Source organism: Martes martes (genome assembly GCF_963455335.1).
Source record: "Martes martes genome assembly, chromosome: 11".
In the NCBI taxonomy this organism is placed as follows: domain Eukaryota; kingdom Metazoa; phylum Chordata; class Mammalia; order Carnivora; family Mustelidae; genus Martes; species Martes martes.
The window spans coordinates 24324709-24344654 of record NC_137899.1 but is presented as its reverse complement, the minus strand read 5'-3'; the positions used below and the strand labels follow the sequence as shown (position 1 = coordinate 24344654).

The window sequence follows — 19946 nt, the reverse complement described above, 5'->3', positions numbered from 1 at the left end:
GAGGAGGTCTGCAGAAATCCAAAACTGATTAAATCCCTCTAAAAAGGGAAGGATTGGGGCGCCTGGGTGGCTCAGTGGATTAAGCCGCTGCCTGTGGCTCGGGTCCTGGTCTCAGGGTCCTGGGATCGAGCCCCGCATCTGCCTCAGCATCCCTGCTGAGCGGAGAGCCTGCTTCCCCCTCTCTCTCTGCCTGACTCTCTGCCTACTTGTGATCTCTCTCTCTCTGTCAAGTAAATAAATAAAATTTTTTTAAAAGGGGGGGGGGCGGAAGGATTTTGGCAGCAAACTGTCAGACTCCTCAGACCTGACCCTTCTACATCTGACCACTTAAAAAAGGCAACTGCCACTGACGGTTTTGCCCGATGGATCTCTGAATGAACCGAGAGCCTTCCCTGCTGATCATGAGAAGCAGTGAGTGCGGAGAGCTGACCCCGACCAGACCCAGGCCTTATCTCAGCGGCGCACCCACAAACTGAGGTCACATTTGGTTCGTTCACTTCCCGCCCCTTTCTGTTATCTTGTTTGTTATATGGCTTGTCTTCTATCCTGCTCTGTGTGCCATGTAAGAAGCCACATTTAATCACATGGGGAGATGTCACTGAGTTTGGAATCCTGAGTCTGCTTTATCATTGTGATTTAACCTTGCTTTGTGATTGACTAAAGCTGACATTGTGGAAAGACACAACTCGTGTGTGCGCCTTCCTACCGTGCTTATGACACCATGAGCTCTAAAAGCTTCCTCTGTGTACCTTTATGATCCGTGCCCTGTCCTATCCCCATGCCTGCCATCCCAGGCACCTAATAACTAGTCTTGCTTTTTCCAGTATTTTATATAAATAGAATCATAGATTTTTCTGGCTTCTGTAATTTAGCAGAAGGTTTTTGAGGTTCACCTACATTGCTGTGGACATCAATATTTCATTCCTTTCATTGCCGAGTGATATCACAATGTACAGATGCACCACAATTTATTTGCCAATTTACCAGTTGATAGACATTTGACTTGTTACTCATAAAGTTGCTATAAACATTTGAGTATAAGTCTTCATGTGAATGTATGTTTTCATTTTTCCTGAGTAAATATCTAGGAATGGAATTACTGGGTCATATGGTAAGTATGTTTAACTCAATACAAAACTGTCCGATTGTCTTCCAAAGTGGCTCTGTGCTTTTATATTCACACCAGGAAGAAGTGGACACCAAGTTCTCAATGATCCATGTCCTTTCACACTTGATAATGTCAGTATTTTTATCCATTCTGCTGGATGTGTAGTGGCATCTAATTTTGATTTTTAATTTGTGGTTTTAATTTCCATTTCCATAAGACTACTTAATGTGGAACGTCTTTTATGGGCTTATCTGCCATTTACATATCTTCTTAGATGAAGTGTCTACTTACTATTTTTTGCCCAGTAAAAAACTCAGGTTCTTTTGCTCCCTGCTAATAATGTAAGCATTCTTTGTGTCTTCGGGATACAAGTCTTTTATTAATATGTTTTGTAGATATTTTCTCAGTCTCTCCCAATCTTTTCATTTTCTTAGCATTGTCTTTTTGAAGAGCAAATTTTTTTAATTTTGAGGAAATACAATTTTCATGACATATGTAAATGGTTCACATTTTGTATCTTAAGAAATCTTTGCCAAACTCAAGGTCACAAGATTTCCCCCCTATATTTTCTTCTAGAACTTTGAGAGTTTTAGCTCTTCTACTTGCATCTTTTATCTCTGTTAAGATTTTGTGTATGGTGTGAAGTAAGGATTGATATTCTTTGGGGAGGCGATGGGCATATGGATATCTAGTGGTTCAGCACCATTTGTTAGGAAAATATCCTCTTCCCATTGAATTATCATGGCACCTTTTCCAAATATCAATTAACTATATATGTATAGGTCTATTTCTGTGTTCTCTATGCTGTCCCATGGATTTATATCTATTCTAATACCAATACAATATTATATTGATTGTCATAGCTCTGCAGTAAGCATTAAAACGATGTAGTATAAATCCTCAAACTTAGTTTTTTTCTCAAAATTGTTTTGGCTATACTATGTATTTTTATTTCCATATATATTTTAGAAGGAACTTGTCAATTTCTATCTTTAAAAAAAGCCTGCTGCAATTTTGACTGAGCAACGAATCAATACATTAGTGTGGGGCAATATGACATCTTTGTGTTGAGGCTTATTTTTCTTGAATTTGGTTTTTCTCCCCAGTTATTTAGGTCATCTTCAGTTTCTCATAGCAACGTCTTATGGTTTTCAGAAAATATGTCTTGTATATGTTTTGTTAACTTTATCCCTAAGTATGTCACATTTTGTATGTTATTGTAAATGATATTATTTTTTTAATTTTGATTTCCAAATGTCATTGTTAGTCCTTAGAAATCAAATTGGGGTGCTTGGGTGACTCAGTTGGTTAAGCACCTGCCTTCAGCTCAGGTTATAATCTCAGGGTCCTGAGATTGAGCCCTGCATTGGGCTCCCTGCTCCGTGGGGAGTCTGCCTCTCTCTCTCCCTCTGCCCCTCTCCCCTGCTCATGCTCTCTCTCGTGCATGTGCACCATCTCTAACAAACAAATAAAATCTTCAAAAGAAAAAAAATAAAATTGGTTTTTGTCATTGACCTTGTATTTTGTAGCCTCGTGAAACATTTTTATTAATTCAGTGGCTTTGCACAATATTCCTTAGAATTTTCTACTTACATGATCATGCTATTTGCAAATAAACACAATTTTACTTCTTCCTTTCCAATGTAGATTCCTTCTATTTCTTTTTATTGCCTTATAATACTATATAGGACCTCTAGTACAACGCAGAACAAAAGTGGTGAGTGAACATTCTCCCTTTGTTCCACATCCTTTTTCTTTTAAAGATCATGTAATAAAAATTAATTAATTAATTAATCAAAGGTCATTTATTTATTTATTTATTTGACAGATAGAGAGCATAAGCAGGCAGAGCGGCAGGCAGAGGGAGGAGAAGCAGGCTCTCCGCTGAGCAGAGAGCCCGATGTGGAACTCAATCCCAGGACCCTGGGATCATGATCTGAGCCGAAGCCAGCCACTTAACTGACTGACCCACCCAGGTGCTCCTGTGTTGCACATCTTAATGGGGAAAGCATTCAGTCTTAGTCTAGTTAAATATGGTATGATGAAGTGTAAGTTTCCATAGCTGCCTGTACCAGCTGGAGGAAGTTTCCTTCTATTCCAAGTTTGTTGGGAGTTTCTAACAGGAATGTGTATTGAATTTTGCTAAACTTTTTTTAATCCATTAAGATGATCATATTTTTCAGCAAACGATGCTGGACAACTGGACATCCTTTTGTAAAAAGACACACCTCAAACCATACCCTCTATCATTTACAAAAAGTAACCTGAAATGGGGTATATACCTAAATGTAAAATCTAAAAGTAAAAAGTGTTCAGAAGAAAACATAGAAGAAAATATTCACTATTCACAACCTTGGTTTGGAGAAAGATTTTGTTTTTTATTTTTGTTTTTATATTGGACACAAAATCACAAATCATAAAAGAAAAATAGATAAATTGGACTTTTTAAAATCTAAGAGTTCTGCTCTTTGGAAGACAGTAGAAAACAAAAATCATAAATGGGAAGAAAATACATGCAAATTATGTATCTGTCACAAGACTGCAATGGAGACTATATTAAGAAATCTCATAGCTTAAGTATCCAAAATCTATAATGAGCTTAGCAAACTCAACACCCAAAGAACAAATAATCCAATAAAGAAATGGGCAGAGGACATGAACAGACATTTCTGCCAAGAAGACATCCAGATGGCCAACAGACACATGAAAAAGTGCTCCACATCACTCGGCATCAGGGAAATACAAATCAAAACCACAATGAGATACCACCTCACACCAGTCGGAACGGCTAAAAGTAACAAGTCAGGAAATGACAGATGCTGGAGAGGATGCGGAAAAAGGGGAACCCTCCTACACTGCTGGTGGGAATGTAAGCTGGTGCAACCACTCTGGAAAACAGCATGGAGGTTCCTCAAAAAGTTGAAAATAGAGCTACCCTATGACCCAGCAATTGCACTACTGGGTATTTACCCTAAAGATACAAACGTAGTGATCCAAAGGGGCACGTGCACCCAAATGTTTATAGCAGCAATGTCCACAACAGCCAAACTATGGAAAGAACCTAGATGTCCATCAACAGATGAATGGATAAAGATGAGGTGGTATATATATACAATGGAATACTATGTAGCCATCAAAAGAAATGAAATCTTGCCATTTGCGATGATGTGGATGGAACTAGAGGGTATTATGCTTAGTGAAATAAGTCAATCAGAGAAAGACAACTATCATATGATCTCCCTGATATGAGGAAATGGAGATACAACGTGGGAGTTTGGGGGGTAGGAAAAGAATAAATGAAACAAGATGGGATTGGGAGGGAGACAAACCATAAGAGACACTTAATTTCACAAAACAAACTGAGGGTGACCGGGAGGAGGGGGGTAGGGAGAGGGTGGTGGGGTTATGGACATTGGGGAGGGTATGTGCTATGGTGAGTGCTGTGAAGTGTGTAAACCTGGCGATTCACAGACCTGTACCCCTGGGGCTAATAATACATTATATGTTTATTAAAAAAAATTAAAAATTTAAAAAAAAATTTTTTTAAAGAAATCTCATAGCTTAATAATAGGAAATCAAATAGACTGATTTAAAAAGTGGGCAAAAGATTTGAACATATACTTAACCTAAGATATACAAATGGCAAATAAGAATATGAAAATATGCTTACTTAATTAGTAATTGGGGAAATCCAATTAAAAATCACAATGAGATAAAACTACACACTTATTAGAGTGTTTTTTTAAAAGTGACAACACCAAGTGTTGGTGAAGATGTGGAGTAACTGGAACTCTCACATATTGCTAGTGAGAATGTAAAGTTGTATAGCTCCTTTGGAAAACAACTTACTTACATCTTAGAAAGTTAAACATACATTTACCAAATGACCCAGCCATTCATTCATATGTGTTTATTCAGGTGGAATGAGGATATGTATCTATTCAAAAACTGTACACAAATGTTTATATTGGTTTTATTAATATTCACCCCAAACTGGAAACAACCCAAATATCAACTTAAGGATGTATAAACAGATTGTGGTACATTCATACAATGGAATGTGACTCAGAAATAAAAATGAATAAACTACTGACACATACAACAGTGTGGGTGAATCTCAAATACATTATATTAAGTCAAAAGGCTATGTACTATATGATTCCATTTTAGAAGTTCCTGGAAAAGGCAAAAGTATTGGGACAGCTAACAGATCAAGTGTTTGCCAGGGGCTGGATGCTGGGGGAGAAGGAGTGACTACAAATTGGTATGAGGGAACTTTTGACAGTGATGGAAAAGTTCTACATCTTGATTGTCATGTGGCTACATCACTGTATACATTTGCCAAAATCGATAGAAATGTCCACCCCAAAAGGGTGGATTTTACTGTGTGTAAATTATACCTCAGTAACTTTAAAACAAAGCAAAGCAAACAAAAAGAACTGAACTTACACAAAGTATGAAAACTGTAGGCCATCAAAACAAAGAAAAAAATTCTAAAAACAACCAGAGAGAAAAGGCAGTTTCTCTACAAAGCCACTAAATTAGACAGATAGAAGACTTAGACTTCTCATTAGCAAAAACTGTACTGCTTCAAAGTACTGAGAGAGAGTAACTGTCAACTAGTTATTTAAGAGTAACGGCAAAATAAAGACATTTACAGACAAAGTCTGAAGAAATAACTCAAAATATATATGTATATTTAATGAGTTATATATATATAATTATATATAATATATATACTGTATATATTTAGTGTGTACTATATACATACAGTACATATATACAGTATATATATAATATATATAATATATATATAAAGATACACTTCAGTAAAAACAAAACCAAATCTAGAAGGAAAGAGGTGAGCAAATAAATTTGTAAATGTTGCTAAATCTAAATGAGCACAAATATAAAAAACAGTAATAGGGGAGCAAGCGTGGCTTAGACAGTTAAGTGACTGACTCTTGATTTTAGCTCAGGTCATGATTTCAGGGTTGTGAGATCAAACCTTGTGCCAGGTTGTGCTGAGCATGGAGCCTGCTTACGATTCTCTTTCTCTCCCTCTGCCCCTGTCCCCCACTCACGCTCACTCTCTCTAAAATGATAATAATAATAATAACAACTACTAAACTAAAATATACAAGGGAATAAATGAAACGGAAGACGGAAAGGAGAAGACTGATGTTAAAGAATTTCATTGTTCAAGAGGAGGAGGAAGATACTGATTGATCAGGCTTCTGCTAAGTCAAGTGAGTATGCCAAAAACCCAAGGATGATGATTAGAAGAAAAGAAATAGCCTTCCAAATTATATGGAAGAAAAGGTGAATAAAGAAAAATATACAGACTAAATTAATGGAGAAAATAGAGGACCCCTCCCCCCAAAAGCAAAAAGGCAAGATTAATAGAAAACACAAAATAAGCTGGCAAGAATATATATAAATGTAAAAGTAATTACAAAAATTGTAAAGTGGATTAATTTACCTTTTGAGAAAGATTCTCAAATTGGTTTTAAAATATCTTGCTGATGTGGCGGGTTTGGGGAGTAGGAAAAGAATAAATGAAACAAGATGGGCTCGGAGGGAAACAAACCATAAGAGACTCTTAATGTCACAAAACAAACTGGGGGTGGCCGCGGGGAGGCGGGTAGAGAGAGGGTGGTGGGATTATGGACATTGGGGAGGGTATGTGCTATGGTGAGTGCTGTGAAGTGTGTAAACCTGGTGATTCACAGACCTGTACCCCTGGGGCTAATAATACATTATATGTTTATAAAAAATAAAATATCTTGCTGTATTCTGTTTATAAGACACAAGTCCCAAATATAGTGTCACAGGCTTGAAGTAAAGGGATGAAAATATTATTAGATAAAAATACATAACAAGACAGAAAGCGATACTTGAGATAAAGAAGGTCATTATTTAACGACAAAAAGGAAATTTATCAGGAAACTATTAATCTCGAACCTATACATAACTAACAGCATAGCCTCAAAATACATAAAATGTAAGTGGAATTTCTATTCAATACTACTCCTGTGTGAATGGTTGAAAACACAACTGCTACCTTGTAGAAATGGAATTAAGCATTAGCATACACAAGAACTCTTGTCTAAAATTAGCTTTTAAATTTTTTTCTATTATGAGTAAACTCTAGTTGCTGTGTGTATTTAAGTTATCTCAGATACATACATAAACACACATACATATTGCTTTAACATACAAAGTTCTTGAGAATATGTCTAACGTAGGCAACTTCTCACGGTGCTTAGAATGGGAAAGTTTGACTGCATTAAATCACAGACACTTTTTTGTACATCATGGGCATGGAAACAAATAACCAAATCTGTCCATACGTCAATGATGATTTCAAAGGAAGCTACCTACATATTCATTAAATATTTCTTAGTACTGTCAGTTATCAGATTGAGTTTATTAAGATTTCACAAGAATGAAAGTCATAAGATATATTCATTGTAAAAGTTTATAATTGAGAAAGTTGGCAAATTCCTTGGGCTTCCCTCAGCTAAGATGAATTCCAGAATTGTATTTAAGTTACATTTTTCTGAAAACTGACTCATGCCCTCTGCTGTCCATTTATTGAATATCAATTATCAAATAAAGTAAAATCTTCATGGGTATTTACATTTACATAGTAAGAAATCATTCAACTATTTCATTATTTGAGTTAGTTTTAGGAAACAATGTGTTTTAAGAAGTGCTTTTAAAACTTTTAAATTATAAATGTAATATATGTTTATTATTGAAAACACACAAAAAAATGAAATAATTCATTATTTTACTACTTGGAGATAACCATTGTTACCAAGTTGAAATTGTTTCCCTGGGATATATTTTTTAAAACACAATTTTATTTTATGAAACAAGATGGAATCGGGAGGGAGACAAACCATAAGAGACTTTTAATCTCACAAAACAAACTGAGGGTGGCCGGGGGAAGAGGGATAGGGAGAGGGTGGTGGAGTTATAGACATTGGAGAAAGTATGTGCTATGGTGAGTGCTGTGAAGTGTGTAAACCTGGCGATTCACAGACCTGTACCCCTGGAGCTAATAATACATTATATGTTAATAAAAAATAAAAAATTATAAAAAATAAAATAAAATAAAATAAAAGTTTATTTTAAAATTATTATTATTGGGGCAACTGGGTGGCTCAGTTGGTTGAGTGACTGCCTTTGGCTCAGGTCATGATCCTGGAGTCAGGCTCCCCGCTCAGCAGGGAGTCTTCTTTTCTTGCTGACCTCTCTCCTCTCATGCTCTCTCTCTCTTATTTCCTCTCTCTCTCCCTCTCAAATAAATAAAATCTTTAAAAAAATTATCATCATTACAGAATTGGGATCATACTAAAAATACAATTTGGCATTCTACTCTTTTCACTTAATATTACCGTGAGATAATAGGAAAAAATATATGATGATCTCTCCTTGGCTCCTGGCACAGGGCTCCTGAAACCCTTGTAATTTCTGGGGATGATAGAAATGTCTTTTGTTCTAATGAGGTGACTTTGGGTGGCTCTTGGATGGCTCTTGGATGAGGGCTGGTCACTGGAGAGTATGAACCATGATAAGAAGGTTGGAATTTTCAGTTCTGCCCCATTCTCCTAAAAAGAAAGAAGGGCTAAAAATGGAATTAAGGATCCATCATACCTACGTGATGAAGCCTCCATGAAAATCCCAATAGTATGGGGTTTGTAGAGCTTCCATTTAGGCAAACACATCCACACAAGGAGGGAGACACACCCCAACTCCAGGGAGACAGAAGGTCCTGTTCTCAGGACCCTGCCAGACCTCACCCTATCTCTCTCTTTATTTGGAGATATCTATCTATATGTCTATCCATCCATATGCATTTTCGTCAGATCTTTTAATAAACTGTAAACATGTTTCCCTGAGTTCTGAGAACCATTTCGGCAAGTTCATCAAAACTGTGAAGGTGGTTTTGAGAACCTCTGATTTGTAGCCAAACCAGACAGAAGTTGTGGGTAACCTAGGAACCCACTACTTGTAATTAGCATCTCAAGTGGGTGAGAGCAGTCTTGTAGAACTGAGCTCTTACCCTGTGGGTTCTGACACTATTTGCAGGTACGTAGTGTCAGAATAGAGTCAAACTGTAGAACACCTTGCTGGTGTCTTGGAAAACTGCTTGTTGCAGGAAAACCCCCCAGACACGTGGTAGCCAAAAGTGTCAGAAGAAGTGTTATGAGTGTGGTAGTAGTGTGAGAGTAAAGGAGAAACACACAGAATAAGAACTGGACGATTCTCCTTTACAATTATATTATAGAAGTGCTCCTACATCATTGAGTAGTCTTCAAAATATAATTTTTGAATTGCTGCAGAATATTCCGGATGTATACTGATTTACATAACACCCTACTATTTTTGGACATTTAAGTTACTTCATTATTTTAGTATCATAATTAACTCTATAAAACAAAATTCCTTGAATGTAAGTTTTGTCAAATGTCCCTGATTTTATGCTTACATTAAATCCCCAAAAGTACAATTTCCACGTCATGGATACACATATTTTTAAAGTGTTTTATGCATACTGATGAAATGAACTCTGGAAAGTTTTTAACAAACTTTCAAAGTTTGTTAAAAACAAACAAAGTTTTTAACTTTGTTAAAAACAAACAAACAAACAAAGTTTTTAACTGCCCACCAGCAGTTTGTTTGAAACAAAGTTTTTAACTGCCTACCAGCAGTATGTCTATGTATACATCATGAACATATACTGCTGGTGGGTGTGTAAGTTACTATAAACTCTTCCCCCTTAAGAGTTTACTTGTAAGGTATTTTTACAACTTCAGTTGAAAAAAAAGAACAACATAGGAATGAAAAGTTATTTATGATTCTTCATTTTTTGAATGATTATTTTTCTTCAAAGGGGTCAGGAGGATAGAGGACCTTTTAGTAGAGTGGGAAGAGGGTCAGACCCTCTAACTGTTTAATTTTTATCTCTCTGAATTTGTTTCCTCATCTATAATGTGAGGATAACAATATTTGCTCTGCTAAACTGAGTGTTTTATGAGGATACGACAAGATGACACATGAGCACACGCTGTGAAAACAAACTATAATGTCACGCAGATGGAAGGCAGTATTTTTATTAGTCGTCATTGACATGTGGACAGATTTGATACATAAGTAACGTATCAATAAAAAATTTTTTAAAGTATCAATAACTTTTTAATATCCTATATTAATCTTATATCAATCATTTTCTCCAGTTTCAAGTTAATGTAATCAGAAAAGTAGTATTTCAGTCAATTTTCCTTAGTTTTGTTTGAAAATAATCAAACAAAGATTTTGCCAGAGACAATTATGGTTCACTTGCCAATTCCATGAACTTGGTTTGTCTCAGAAAAGGAAATCTCACCACAGAAACAATACAATCTGCTAGGTATTTATTCCTATTTAATCTAAAAATATTTGGTATGTGTACAACAAATGTGAGTGCATTCTCAACTTCCTTAAACCAATGCCTTTTTCAAAAATTTCAAAGTTATCCCCATGGGTTTTCATTAAAAAGACACTTTGAAGATCAGTCTGAATAATTATGACCAAATGAAACACAAAGTCAAGGACAGCGCTAGTATTCAGTGGGAATTTGGTGAACCTAAAAGCTAGGACTTATCATGAGCCTTCAATAACTAGGAAGGAGAATAAGGAGGGAGAAAGAACTAGGAGGACAGAAAAGAGGAAAGGATAGCTTATGAAAACACTGAATTTTAAAAAAGATAATGGCTAGTGGAGAACCCTGTGACTTGGGCCCACGAGGAGTTCATTAGGACTTTAGTCCATCTCTCTATCGCTACCTCCCAGTAAATCCAGTTATTGCATTTTTGCCAAGAGTTTCAGGTTTTTTTCCCCAAGATTTATATATTTGTATGAGAGAAAGAGAGAGATAGAGAGAGCAGGGGGAGGGGCAGAGGGAGAGAATCTTTAAGCAGACTGACTCCGCTAATTGGGGAGCCCGAGGCAGGCTGGATCGCAGGGCCCAGGAGATGTGACCTAAGCCAAAACCATCAGAGGCTCAACTGACTGAAGCCCCCAGGCACCCCAACAAGGGCTTCGGTTTTTTAAGACATTTGGTTACAGCATTTGCATTTTATTCAATGTCATTGTTTGCAATTTGTCTTTACTAAAGAACTTAGGGAGTAATGGGTAGGAAGAGGTAGGGGCACGGAAAGGGAGAGATACGCAGGGAAGCAGGAAATAAATCTTATGGGTCTCCCCCCCCCCCTTTTAAATTGCCTGCAGAATAATAAAAGGTAAAAAAGACCTTAAAGAGTCATTTAGTGTGATCCTTCAGCTTAGAACTGAAGAAACAGATTCAGGTGACCCAGAGAGCAAGGAAAATAATCAGTCTCCTGTCAGTCTCGTGGTCTTCCCATTGCACTGTTGACTCTTTTTTCCTTATTTTAGCCCTAAAACTGGGGACCATTTGTAGTCAAAGAGATTAATGTTGCTGTCAACACAAATCCTGATTTCTCAGATATTTCTTGGTTACTAAGAATCAGTGCTATCCCTAAAATAAAAATACAGTAATTTACACTACAATTTTGTAGCCTGTGCATCATGTTCACATCAATTACCTCATCTGATCCTTGCAAAAACTCTTTGAGGCAAAATAAGGGAAGTATTACTGATCTCGTTTTAAGGGAAAGCAGTTAAAACCCTGAGTTGTCCAATGACTGGCTTAAGATCACTTAGGATCAGGAAGGAGGGAGGACTCTAATGCTATTCCTATACTTGGTATTAAAGAGGGAGTTCCACCAAAAAACACCAGCCTGGGGCGCCTGGCTGGCTCAGTCCGTAAAGCGTTGGTCTTGGGCTCTGGTCAAGATCCCAGCGTCCTGCAATCGAGCCCCACTGCTTCTCCTTTCCTCTGCCTGCTGCTCCCCGCCCCTCCAAAAATAAATAAATAATATCTTAAAACAAAACAAAACAAGCAAACAAACAAAAAGAATTGAATACCCGCCAATCTGGCTCTTTATTTTCCTGCTGAGGGATTTTCCATATCAGGGTATCCTGCACTATTTTAGTGAAGTTTGGATTTACTCTGCCACTGTAGTTTGCATCTAGTTCTCCCCTCCCCCCTTTTTTAAAGGATTTTATTTATTTTGAGAGAGAGCACGCGCATGGGAAGTAGCAGTTGGAGAAAGAGATTCCCCTTTGAGGAGGGAATCGGAGGTAGGACTCAATCCCAGGATCCTTGGATTATGACCTGAGTGGAAGGCAGACGCTTAACCGACTGAGCCACCCGGGCGCCCCTAGTTCTCATCTTTTAAAAGCGCAGTTTCTTACCCCTTGACTTGGTCCTGATCCTTATTTAAGTTCCTATTTTTCTTGGTAGATTAGGACCTCCAGGGTCTCACTCCGAAGCTCCACCCTCTCCCAAGAAGTCGCATCCTCGGTATCCAAGGAAACCACGCAGTCGCGCCACATTGCTCCTTTCGCGCTTTCCATTGGCCAGTTGGATTCCCAAATAGATTCCACCCTCCCCCCAGTTCCTCCAATGGCTAATGGGCTTCAGGCAAAGAGCGCGCCGTTCTGAGCTCGGGTAACACCTGCTCTTACTACTCTAATACCCTGCGCATTGCCTCTTGGGATATGTAGTTTTCAAGCTCCTCGGAGCCCCACGACCTCTCCTCCCCTTTAGAACTACGTATCCCATGCGCCTTTGCGAAAGAGGAGGGCGCGGGCAAGGCGTGCGGGTCAAGAGTGGATAGTTACAGCTTTGAAATTCCAACTTGCCGCGGAGGCGTGTGCGGCTGAGGTTTAAATTGCCAAAGAAAGTGAGCAGTTTTGCTTCAGCAAATCTTCGCAAATGTCTCCCTTTTGACTTGAGCCGGGGCAGTGGTCAAGTAGACTGGCCGTGGCGAGACTGGCCTACGGCTGAGGTGATTTGAGGGAGCGCGAGAGGGGTGCGCCATGTTCGCCTCCGGCTCGGGCTGGGGATTTGGCTGCCTCTGGCTCAGCCAGCTCCGAGTTGGGGCCCGCAGAGCTGCGGGGCGCTGGGCTTGTCGGGCTGGCCCACCCCGGCGGTACCGCACTGGTTGGGGCGAGCGCCAGCCCGGGTCGGAGCCCACGGTCTCCCCGCCAGGCCTCGCATGCCAGACTCTGAAGGAGTGGGCGCTGCTGGTGAGCCCGTTCGGTCGGCTGCGGGCGCGGCTTCCGTGCCATTTGGCCGTGAGGCCCCTGGACCCCCTTACCTACCCGGACGGCGACCGCGTGCTGGTTGCGGTGAGAGCAGCGGAGGGCGGGGCGCGGGACCTGGCCGGGCTGCAGGTGAAGTACGACGAGGCGCTGAAGGAGGTAGCCATCGTGTCTGACACCATCGACCCTCAGGCGTCCGTGGAGGTGAACGCGCCCCTGAAGTTTGGCAAGTGAAGTGAAAAAGGGTTTGGGTCCAGGGCACAGACGAACTTCTGAAATTAAGCAGATGTGCACTTTTAATTGGTCCCTTTGGATCTGACTTTGTAACCTACTATAGTTGAACCCCTCAGAACCTGCCTTTTTCTGTTCTACTTTGAGCTTCCTAGTGAAAGGTAGACATCAGGTTCCCAATGATAGGAATTTTATAAATCCAATGAAAACATCGTTTGGAATAATCTAAATCAATTATTATTTGTGGAACCCGTATGTTCTCCTTTGGCACGTAGTTCGTATTTCTCTGTCACCGCACTTTGTCAATAGCAAAGTGGTTTGTTTTTCAGGATTGAATTTGATAATCCATTCGGCGGTATGGTATGGCAGTCCCTTCACATTTCCCCTTGCGTATACACAGCCTGGGGTCTGTTCCAAATCAGCTCTGTCTGTAGGATGTTCCATATCTAACCTGGACCAAGTGTTGGGTTTCACGTAGGCATCTGGCTTCCTGCTGATATATCTTCATTGTAAATTATCCGTGAGTAGCAGTCTTGAAAAAATACAAACACAATCACATAGTAAACCCGCACCGTGGACCGTTTGACAACGCCTGCAGTGTTCTAGGTATTTGGGGTCCATTATATTTATCAGATGCAAGCCAGTGTGTACACAGCATTTTTCTAGAAAAGTGTCCCCAGGCTCTCCTTCCTAGGACAGAAGGATGATACTAATGATCATCACAGCAGCCAACACCTCCAAGATAATCTTTTCTAATCCTTACAGTCGCACCATAAAGTAGATACAGTTATTGTCACTGTTTCACATAAGGAAACTGAGATACAGCAGGGTTCATGAAGTATTTATTGTGGGTGAACAAATCCATGCCTTCATGAAACTTACATTCTAATGGGGGTAGATTAAAAAACTATGTTCTCTCTCAGATATAAAGTGGTGGAGCTGAAATTTGAACTGACTGGAGTCTGCTCAACCATGATGTTTTACTCCTCAACTTCTTTAAACTAGCCTAGATGAATAAGAGACCCTGACCTCAAAATACAACAGTCTGGGGTGGGGAGGAAGATTTGTCAATAGATTATCATAATAAAAGAGGGATTGAGTATTGAAATAGAGTAAGCGAAACTTTATGGTAACACAGGCAAAAGTGGAACTGTCTGTGCTGGTGACCTCAAACCTCATTATTTGTAGATTCCTCTTCTTAGAGCCAGAATCCCATTTCCAGTTTACCATTTCTAGGTGTCTATTTCATGGGCTTCTCAAATCAATATAATTCAACTTTCTTCATATATACTTGTTCCTCCAGCTTGTTTATACCTGTTTCTGTGAGTAAGAGTAGCATTACTGCCACTAAGTGGGCTTTTCTACCTGTTGGGGGTGTGTAGGGTAGAGGACATTTATGTCCTTCTCTACATGTCTATGAACGCTGCCTTAGATGAAGGCTATGTTGTAACACTCCTCAACTGAGTAAAAATTGGTTACTTACATTTGCATCCATGTAATTCTGGGGTAAAATTATTGGTTTATGTATTTTTAGATTATTACAACCAAAATATTGCTGTTTTAAAAGCCTTTATAGAGACTGCCATATACAAAATTGCAGAAATTTATTTTTATGCCATAACGATTAAGTTGTTGTGTTAAGCCCCGTGGTTTTTTGTGGGGGGCAACAAACACAGATCTGTACTGTTCCTACGATATGCTTTTAATTTATATGAGGTTTGGGAACAAATCTATAAATCTTCGTGAATATAAGAGAGAAGAGGCTAACTGGCTTATTCAGTTTACCATAATGACTTGTTAACTAGCTGTAGTTTTATTTAAACGTGTGTGTGTGTGTGTGTGTGTGTGTGTGTGTGTGTGTGTGTGTTTCCTGTCTTTCCCAGGAATGTGTATTAGTTGGAGTATCTGCCCTCTTTTACTTTTCTCCTACATCACTTTCTCTCTTTAAATGATATAGGTCAATAGAAATAGCTGCTTTATTTCTAAAAGTTAGCAGAAAAGGGCACTACATTTGTCCTGTTGCTGTGGTGGAGACCCCTTCGGTGCTGACAACCATGCTCGCTCCAGGGTTCAGTAATTTTAAGAACAAAACTGAGGAGCTGGATTTCTTAGGGGGCACTAAAATGCTTTGGAGTTCATTAACCATAGTACTAACTTGTTTTTTCTTTTTCATTTCTAGATTTGGATATCAAGTCATCAGGGTCTGGCTGTGTAAAAGTCCAAAATATTGAGTGTGATAATTGCAAAATTGAAACTGAGCAGGGGACTGGCATCTTACAGTCTGTTAAGGTATAAACATTTTTCTAATTGCACTTCAATATTACTGTTTTTTTTGTTTGTTTTTTTTTAATTTTTTTTTTAAAATATTTTATTTTAATAAACATATAATGTATTTTTATCCCCAGGGGTACAGGTCTGTGAATCGTCAGGTTTACACATTTCACAGCACTCATCATACAATATTACTGTTTTTAAAAAACATTAAACTTTGAGCTGCAGTGTCAAACTAACACTATTCTGAATATCATGTGTTGAGAATATTGAGTATTATTTATTCATCTCTCAGACATTTCTCGCAAAAAATTTGCCTTGAAATCAGTTCTGTTTTGAAAGTAAAGAGGTTGTAGCAACTTCAAAAGTTTTCCTCATTTATATGTTTCCTTTAGATTTCATTTCAAAGTGTATAGTGAAACTAATAATACATTCTTAATATTCTAAGATCTTATTAAAGAAATTTTAGTGGTTTTTTTTTTAATGATTTTGTTTATTCGACAGAGAAAGCATAAGCAGGCAGAGTGGCAGGCAGAGGGAGAGGGAAACAGTGGGAGAGGGAGAACCATGGTCCCTGCTGAGCAGGGAACCTGATGCAGGACTCTGTCCTAGGACCCCAGGATCGTGACCTGAGCCGAAGGTCACGATTTTTAGATTCATAAACACTAATTAGAATGATTAATTTGATGCATTTAAAAGGTTTTACATCATTTGTTTTGTTTCGGTCACTTTTATTTGCATACTTGCCTTTAGTATCTGTTCATATGTGAACTATTTCAAATAAATGTAATTGCACAAATATCACAAAAGATTAAAGAATACTATTCTATGTCCTTTTAGCAAAATGAGATGGTTCAGGTTCTCGTTGTAAAAGATACACAATGAAGTCTTCATGTTGAATGACTAACTGGATAAGAATATTCATAGTTCCTTTTTGCCCTTACAAATATATTGTTCACTCATCAGTGCTTAACCTTCAGAAAACTCATCTAGAATATCGCCTTCTGAAAACTCAGTATCTTAAATTTTCAGTTTCACAATCAAAATTAGAAGCTAGATGATACAAATGGAAAGATATATTTGGGATTGGAAGAATTAATATTGTTAAAATATCCTTGCTACTCAAAGCAATCCACGGATTCGGTGCTATCTCTATCAAAGTGCCAATAGCATTTTTCACAGAACCAGAACAAGTAATCCTAAAATTTGTATGGAACCACAGAAGACCTTGAATAGCCAAAGTAATCTTGAGGAAGAACAAAGCTGGAAGTATCACTGTCCCAGATTTCAAGATACACTACAAAGCTGTAGTAAGCAAAACAGGCACAAAACTGGCACAAAAATAGATCCATAGATCAATGGGACAGAATAGAGAACTCAGAAATAAACCCACATCATTCATTGACCATGTATGGTCAATCTATGACAAAGGAGGCAATAATGTACAATGGAGAAAAGAATAAAACTGGACAACTTTCTTGCATCATACACAAAAATAAACTCAAAATGGATTAAAGACCTAAATGTGAAACCATAAACTCTTAGAAGAAAACATAGGAAGTAATCTCTTGGACATCAGCATTAGCAATATATTTATGGATATGTTTCCTCAGACAAAGGAAACAAAAGCAAAAGCAAAACAAAAAACTATTGGGACTACACCAAAATAAAAAGGGTTTTGTACAGCAAAGGAAACCATGACTAAAACTCTTTTTTTTTTTTTTTTTTTTTAGAATACAAAGTATATTATTTTTAAACTTCTAAATTTAAAAACAAAACAGCCTAGGTTAAATGATGTTTTCCAAAATTGAACGTGCTCATTTGGAGCTCAGCTTTTCTGCTTGCAGTACAAAAACAACTTCCTAAAATTCATAGGCAGTAACACTACTGTTGTAATGATCTGTGATTGGATGAACTGATCAGTTTCAGTTGGTAACATCCCTTTTTGTCTTTCTTGGTAAGGGTTTAAAACACTTTTGAATAGATGCGTTTTTTTAGTCTTAACACACAATTTCATTCCAAATGTCTCCTGAGAGGCACATACTATATACAGGAATCCATTTTTATCCTTCTTACTTTCATACACTTCAGAAATCGGCATGGACACACTCTCCATACTGTGTTTGTTCACTAACAGGAAGAAGGTTTGATTAGTGTTGAGCTGTAAGCACTTTCTTTTTTTTTTTTTAAAGATTTTATTTATTTATTTGACAGACAGAAATCACAAGTAGGCAGAGAGGCAGGCAGAGAGAGAGGAAGGGAAGCAGGCTCCCCGCTAAGCAGAGAGCCCAATGCGGGGCTCGATCCCAGGACCCTGAGATCATGACCTGAGCCGAAGGCAGAGGCTTTAACCCACTGAGCCACCCAGGCGCCCTGTAAGCACTTTCTAATCATCTTAATGAGCTCACCCATGTTGATATGATCAGGTACAAGGAACTTGGGTTTGTCCAGAACTGGAAGTTGCTTCTCATCCATGTACTGTTTTAGTGAATGGGAGAAGATATTTGTGAATGATACACTTGCTAAGGGGTTAATACTCAAAATATATAAAGAACTTATATATTTTTATATATATATATATATTTAATACCCAAAATATATAAAGAACTTATATATTTATATATATCGGGACGCCTGGGTAGCTCAGTGGGTTAAAGCCTCTGCCTTTGGCTTAGGTCATGATCTCAGCATCCTGGGATTGAGCCCCACATTGGGCTCTCTGCTCAGCGGGGAGCCTGCTTCCCTTCCTCTCTCTCTGCCTGCGTCTCTGCCTACTTGTGATAGCTCTCTCTCTGTCAAATAAATAAACAAAATCTTTAAAAAAAAAAAAACTTATACAACTCAACACCTAAAACCCAAAAATCCAATGGAAAAATGGGCAGAGGACCTGAATAGACACTTTTCCAAAGAAAACACACAGACGGCCAACAGGTACATGAAAAGTTGCTCAACATCACTAATTATCAGGGAAATGCAAATCAAAACCATAATGAGAAATCACTTCATACTAGTCAGAATGGCTAGTATCAAAAAGACAAGAAATAGTACATGTAGGTGAGGATGTGGAAAAAAGGAAACCCTTGTGCACTTGGGAGTGTAAATTGGTGCAACCACTATGGAAAACAGTATGGACATTTCTCAGAAAATTAAGAATAGAAATACCATATGATCCAGTAACTGCTTTACTAGGTATTTAACCAAAGAAAGCAAAAACACTAATTCAGAAGGATATATGGACCACTGTGTTTATTGCAGCATTGTTTATAATAGCCAAGCTATGGAAGCAACCCAAGTGTCCGTCCACAGATGCATGGATAAATAAGACGTGGTGTGTGTATAAACACACAAACTGGGATATTACTTAGACATAAAAAAGAATGAGATCCTGCCATTTGTGATAACATGGATGGACCTAGACTAGAGGGTGTTAATGCTAAGCAAAATAAGTCAGAGAAAGACAAATACTGTATGATTTTACTCATATGTGGAATTTAAGAAACAAAACAAACAACAAAGGGAAACAAAGAGAAATCAAGAAACAGACAGTTAACTAAAGAGAACAAACTGATGGTTATCAGTTGGGGAATAGGTAGGGAAGGGAGGAAGTGGAATAGGTGATGGAGATTAGAGGACACTTAACCATAATGAGCACTGAGTAATGCACAGAATTGTTGAATCACTACACTATACCTGAAACTAATACAACATTGTATGTTATAGTGAAATTAAAATTAAAAACTTAATAAAAAATAAATTACCATTAAAAAATTGATAGTTCTGTGGGCACAGTTCAAATATAAAGGTACTCAAAATAATCGCAAATAAAAGAGTCTGCAGATTCAAAAAAATCAGAAGCTGCTATCCTACTGTTGATCTCTTTGCTTTTATCTTTTGATTCATGTGATGATTCTGAGAGATCTTTTTTGGTCACTTTTCTTCCTTCTGCCATTATGGCATAAAAGAAAAAATGGTTTCTCAACTTTGGCATTATTGATATTTTAGACCAGATAATTCTTTGTTGTCAGGGCCTGACCTGTGCCCTCTAGGATGTTTAGTGGCATTGCTGGCCCTTACCTACTAAATTCAAGTAGGAAACTGCTTGGTTATGACAATGAAAAATATCAACATTGCCAAATGTTCTCTGGAGGGCAAAATC

At 38.1% G+C, this 19946-nt stretch overlaps 2 protein-coding genes across 3 annotated transcripts in view; one reads left to right on the top strand and one right to left on the bottom strand.

The window, feature by feature from the left end:
- CCDC146 (coiled-coil domain containing 146) overlaps positions 1-12528 on the bottom strand; it is a 119254-nt gene extending 106726 nt beyond the window's left edge. Inside the window, exon 1 of the mRNA XM_080818667.1 lies at positions 12437-12528. The gene's annotated coding sequence lies outside the window, so the exon portion shown is untranslated. The remainder of the gene's footprint in view (positions 1-12436) is intronic.
- Positions 12529-12817: 289 nt separating this feature from the next.
- FAM185A (family with sequence similarity 185 member A) overlaps positions 12818-19946 on the top strand; it is a 59998-nt gene continuing 52869 nt past the window's right edge. For both annotated transcript variants that reach the window (XM_080817959.1, XM_080817958.1), the window contains exons 1-2: positions 12818-13514; positions 15699-15808. In XM_080817959.1, coding sequence (XP_080674085.1) covers positions 13064-13514; positions 15699-15808 — 561 coding nt within the window. In that variant the 5' untranslated portion in view covers positions 12818-13063. The remainder of the gene's footprint in view (positions 13515-15698; positions 15809-19946) is intronic.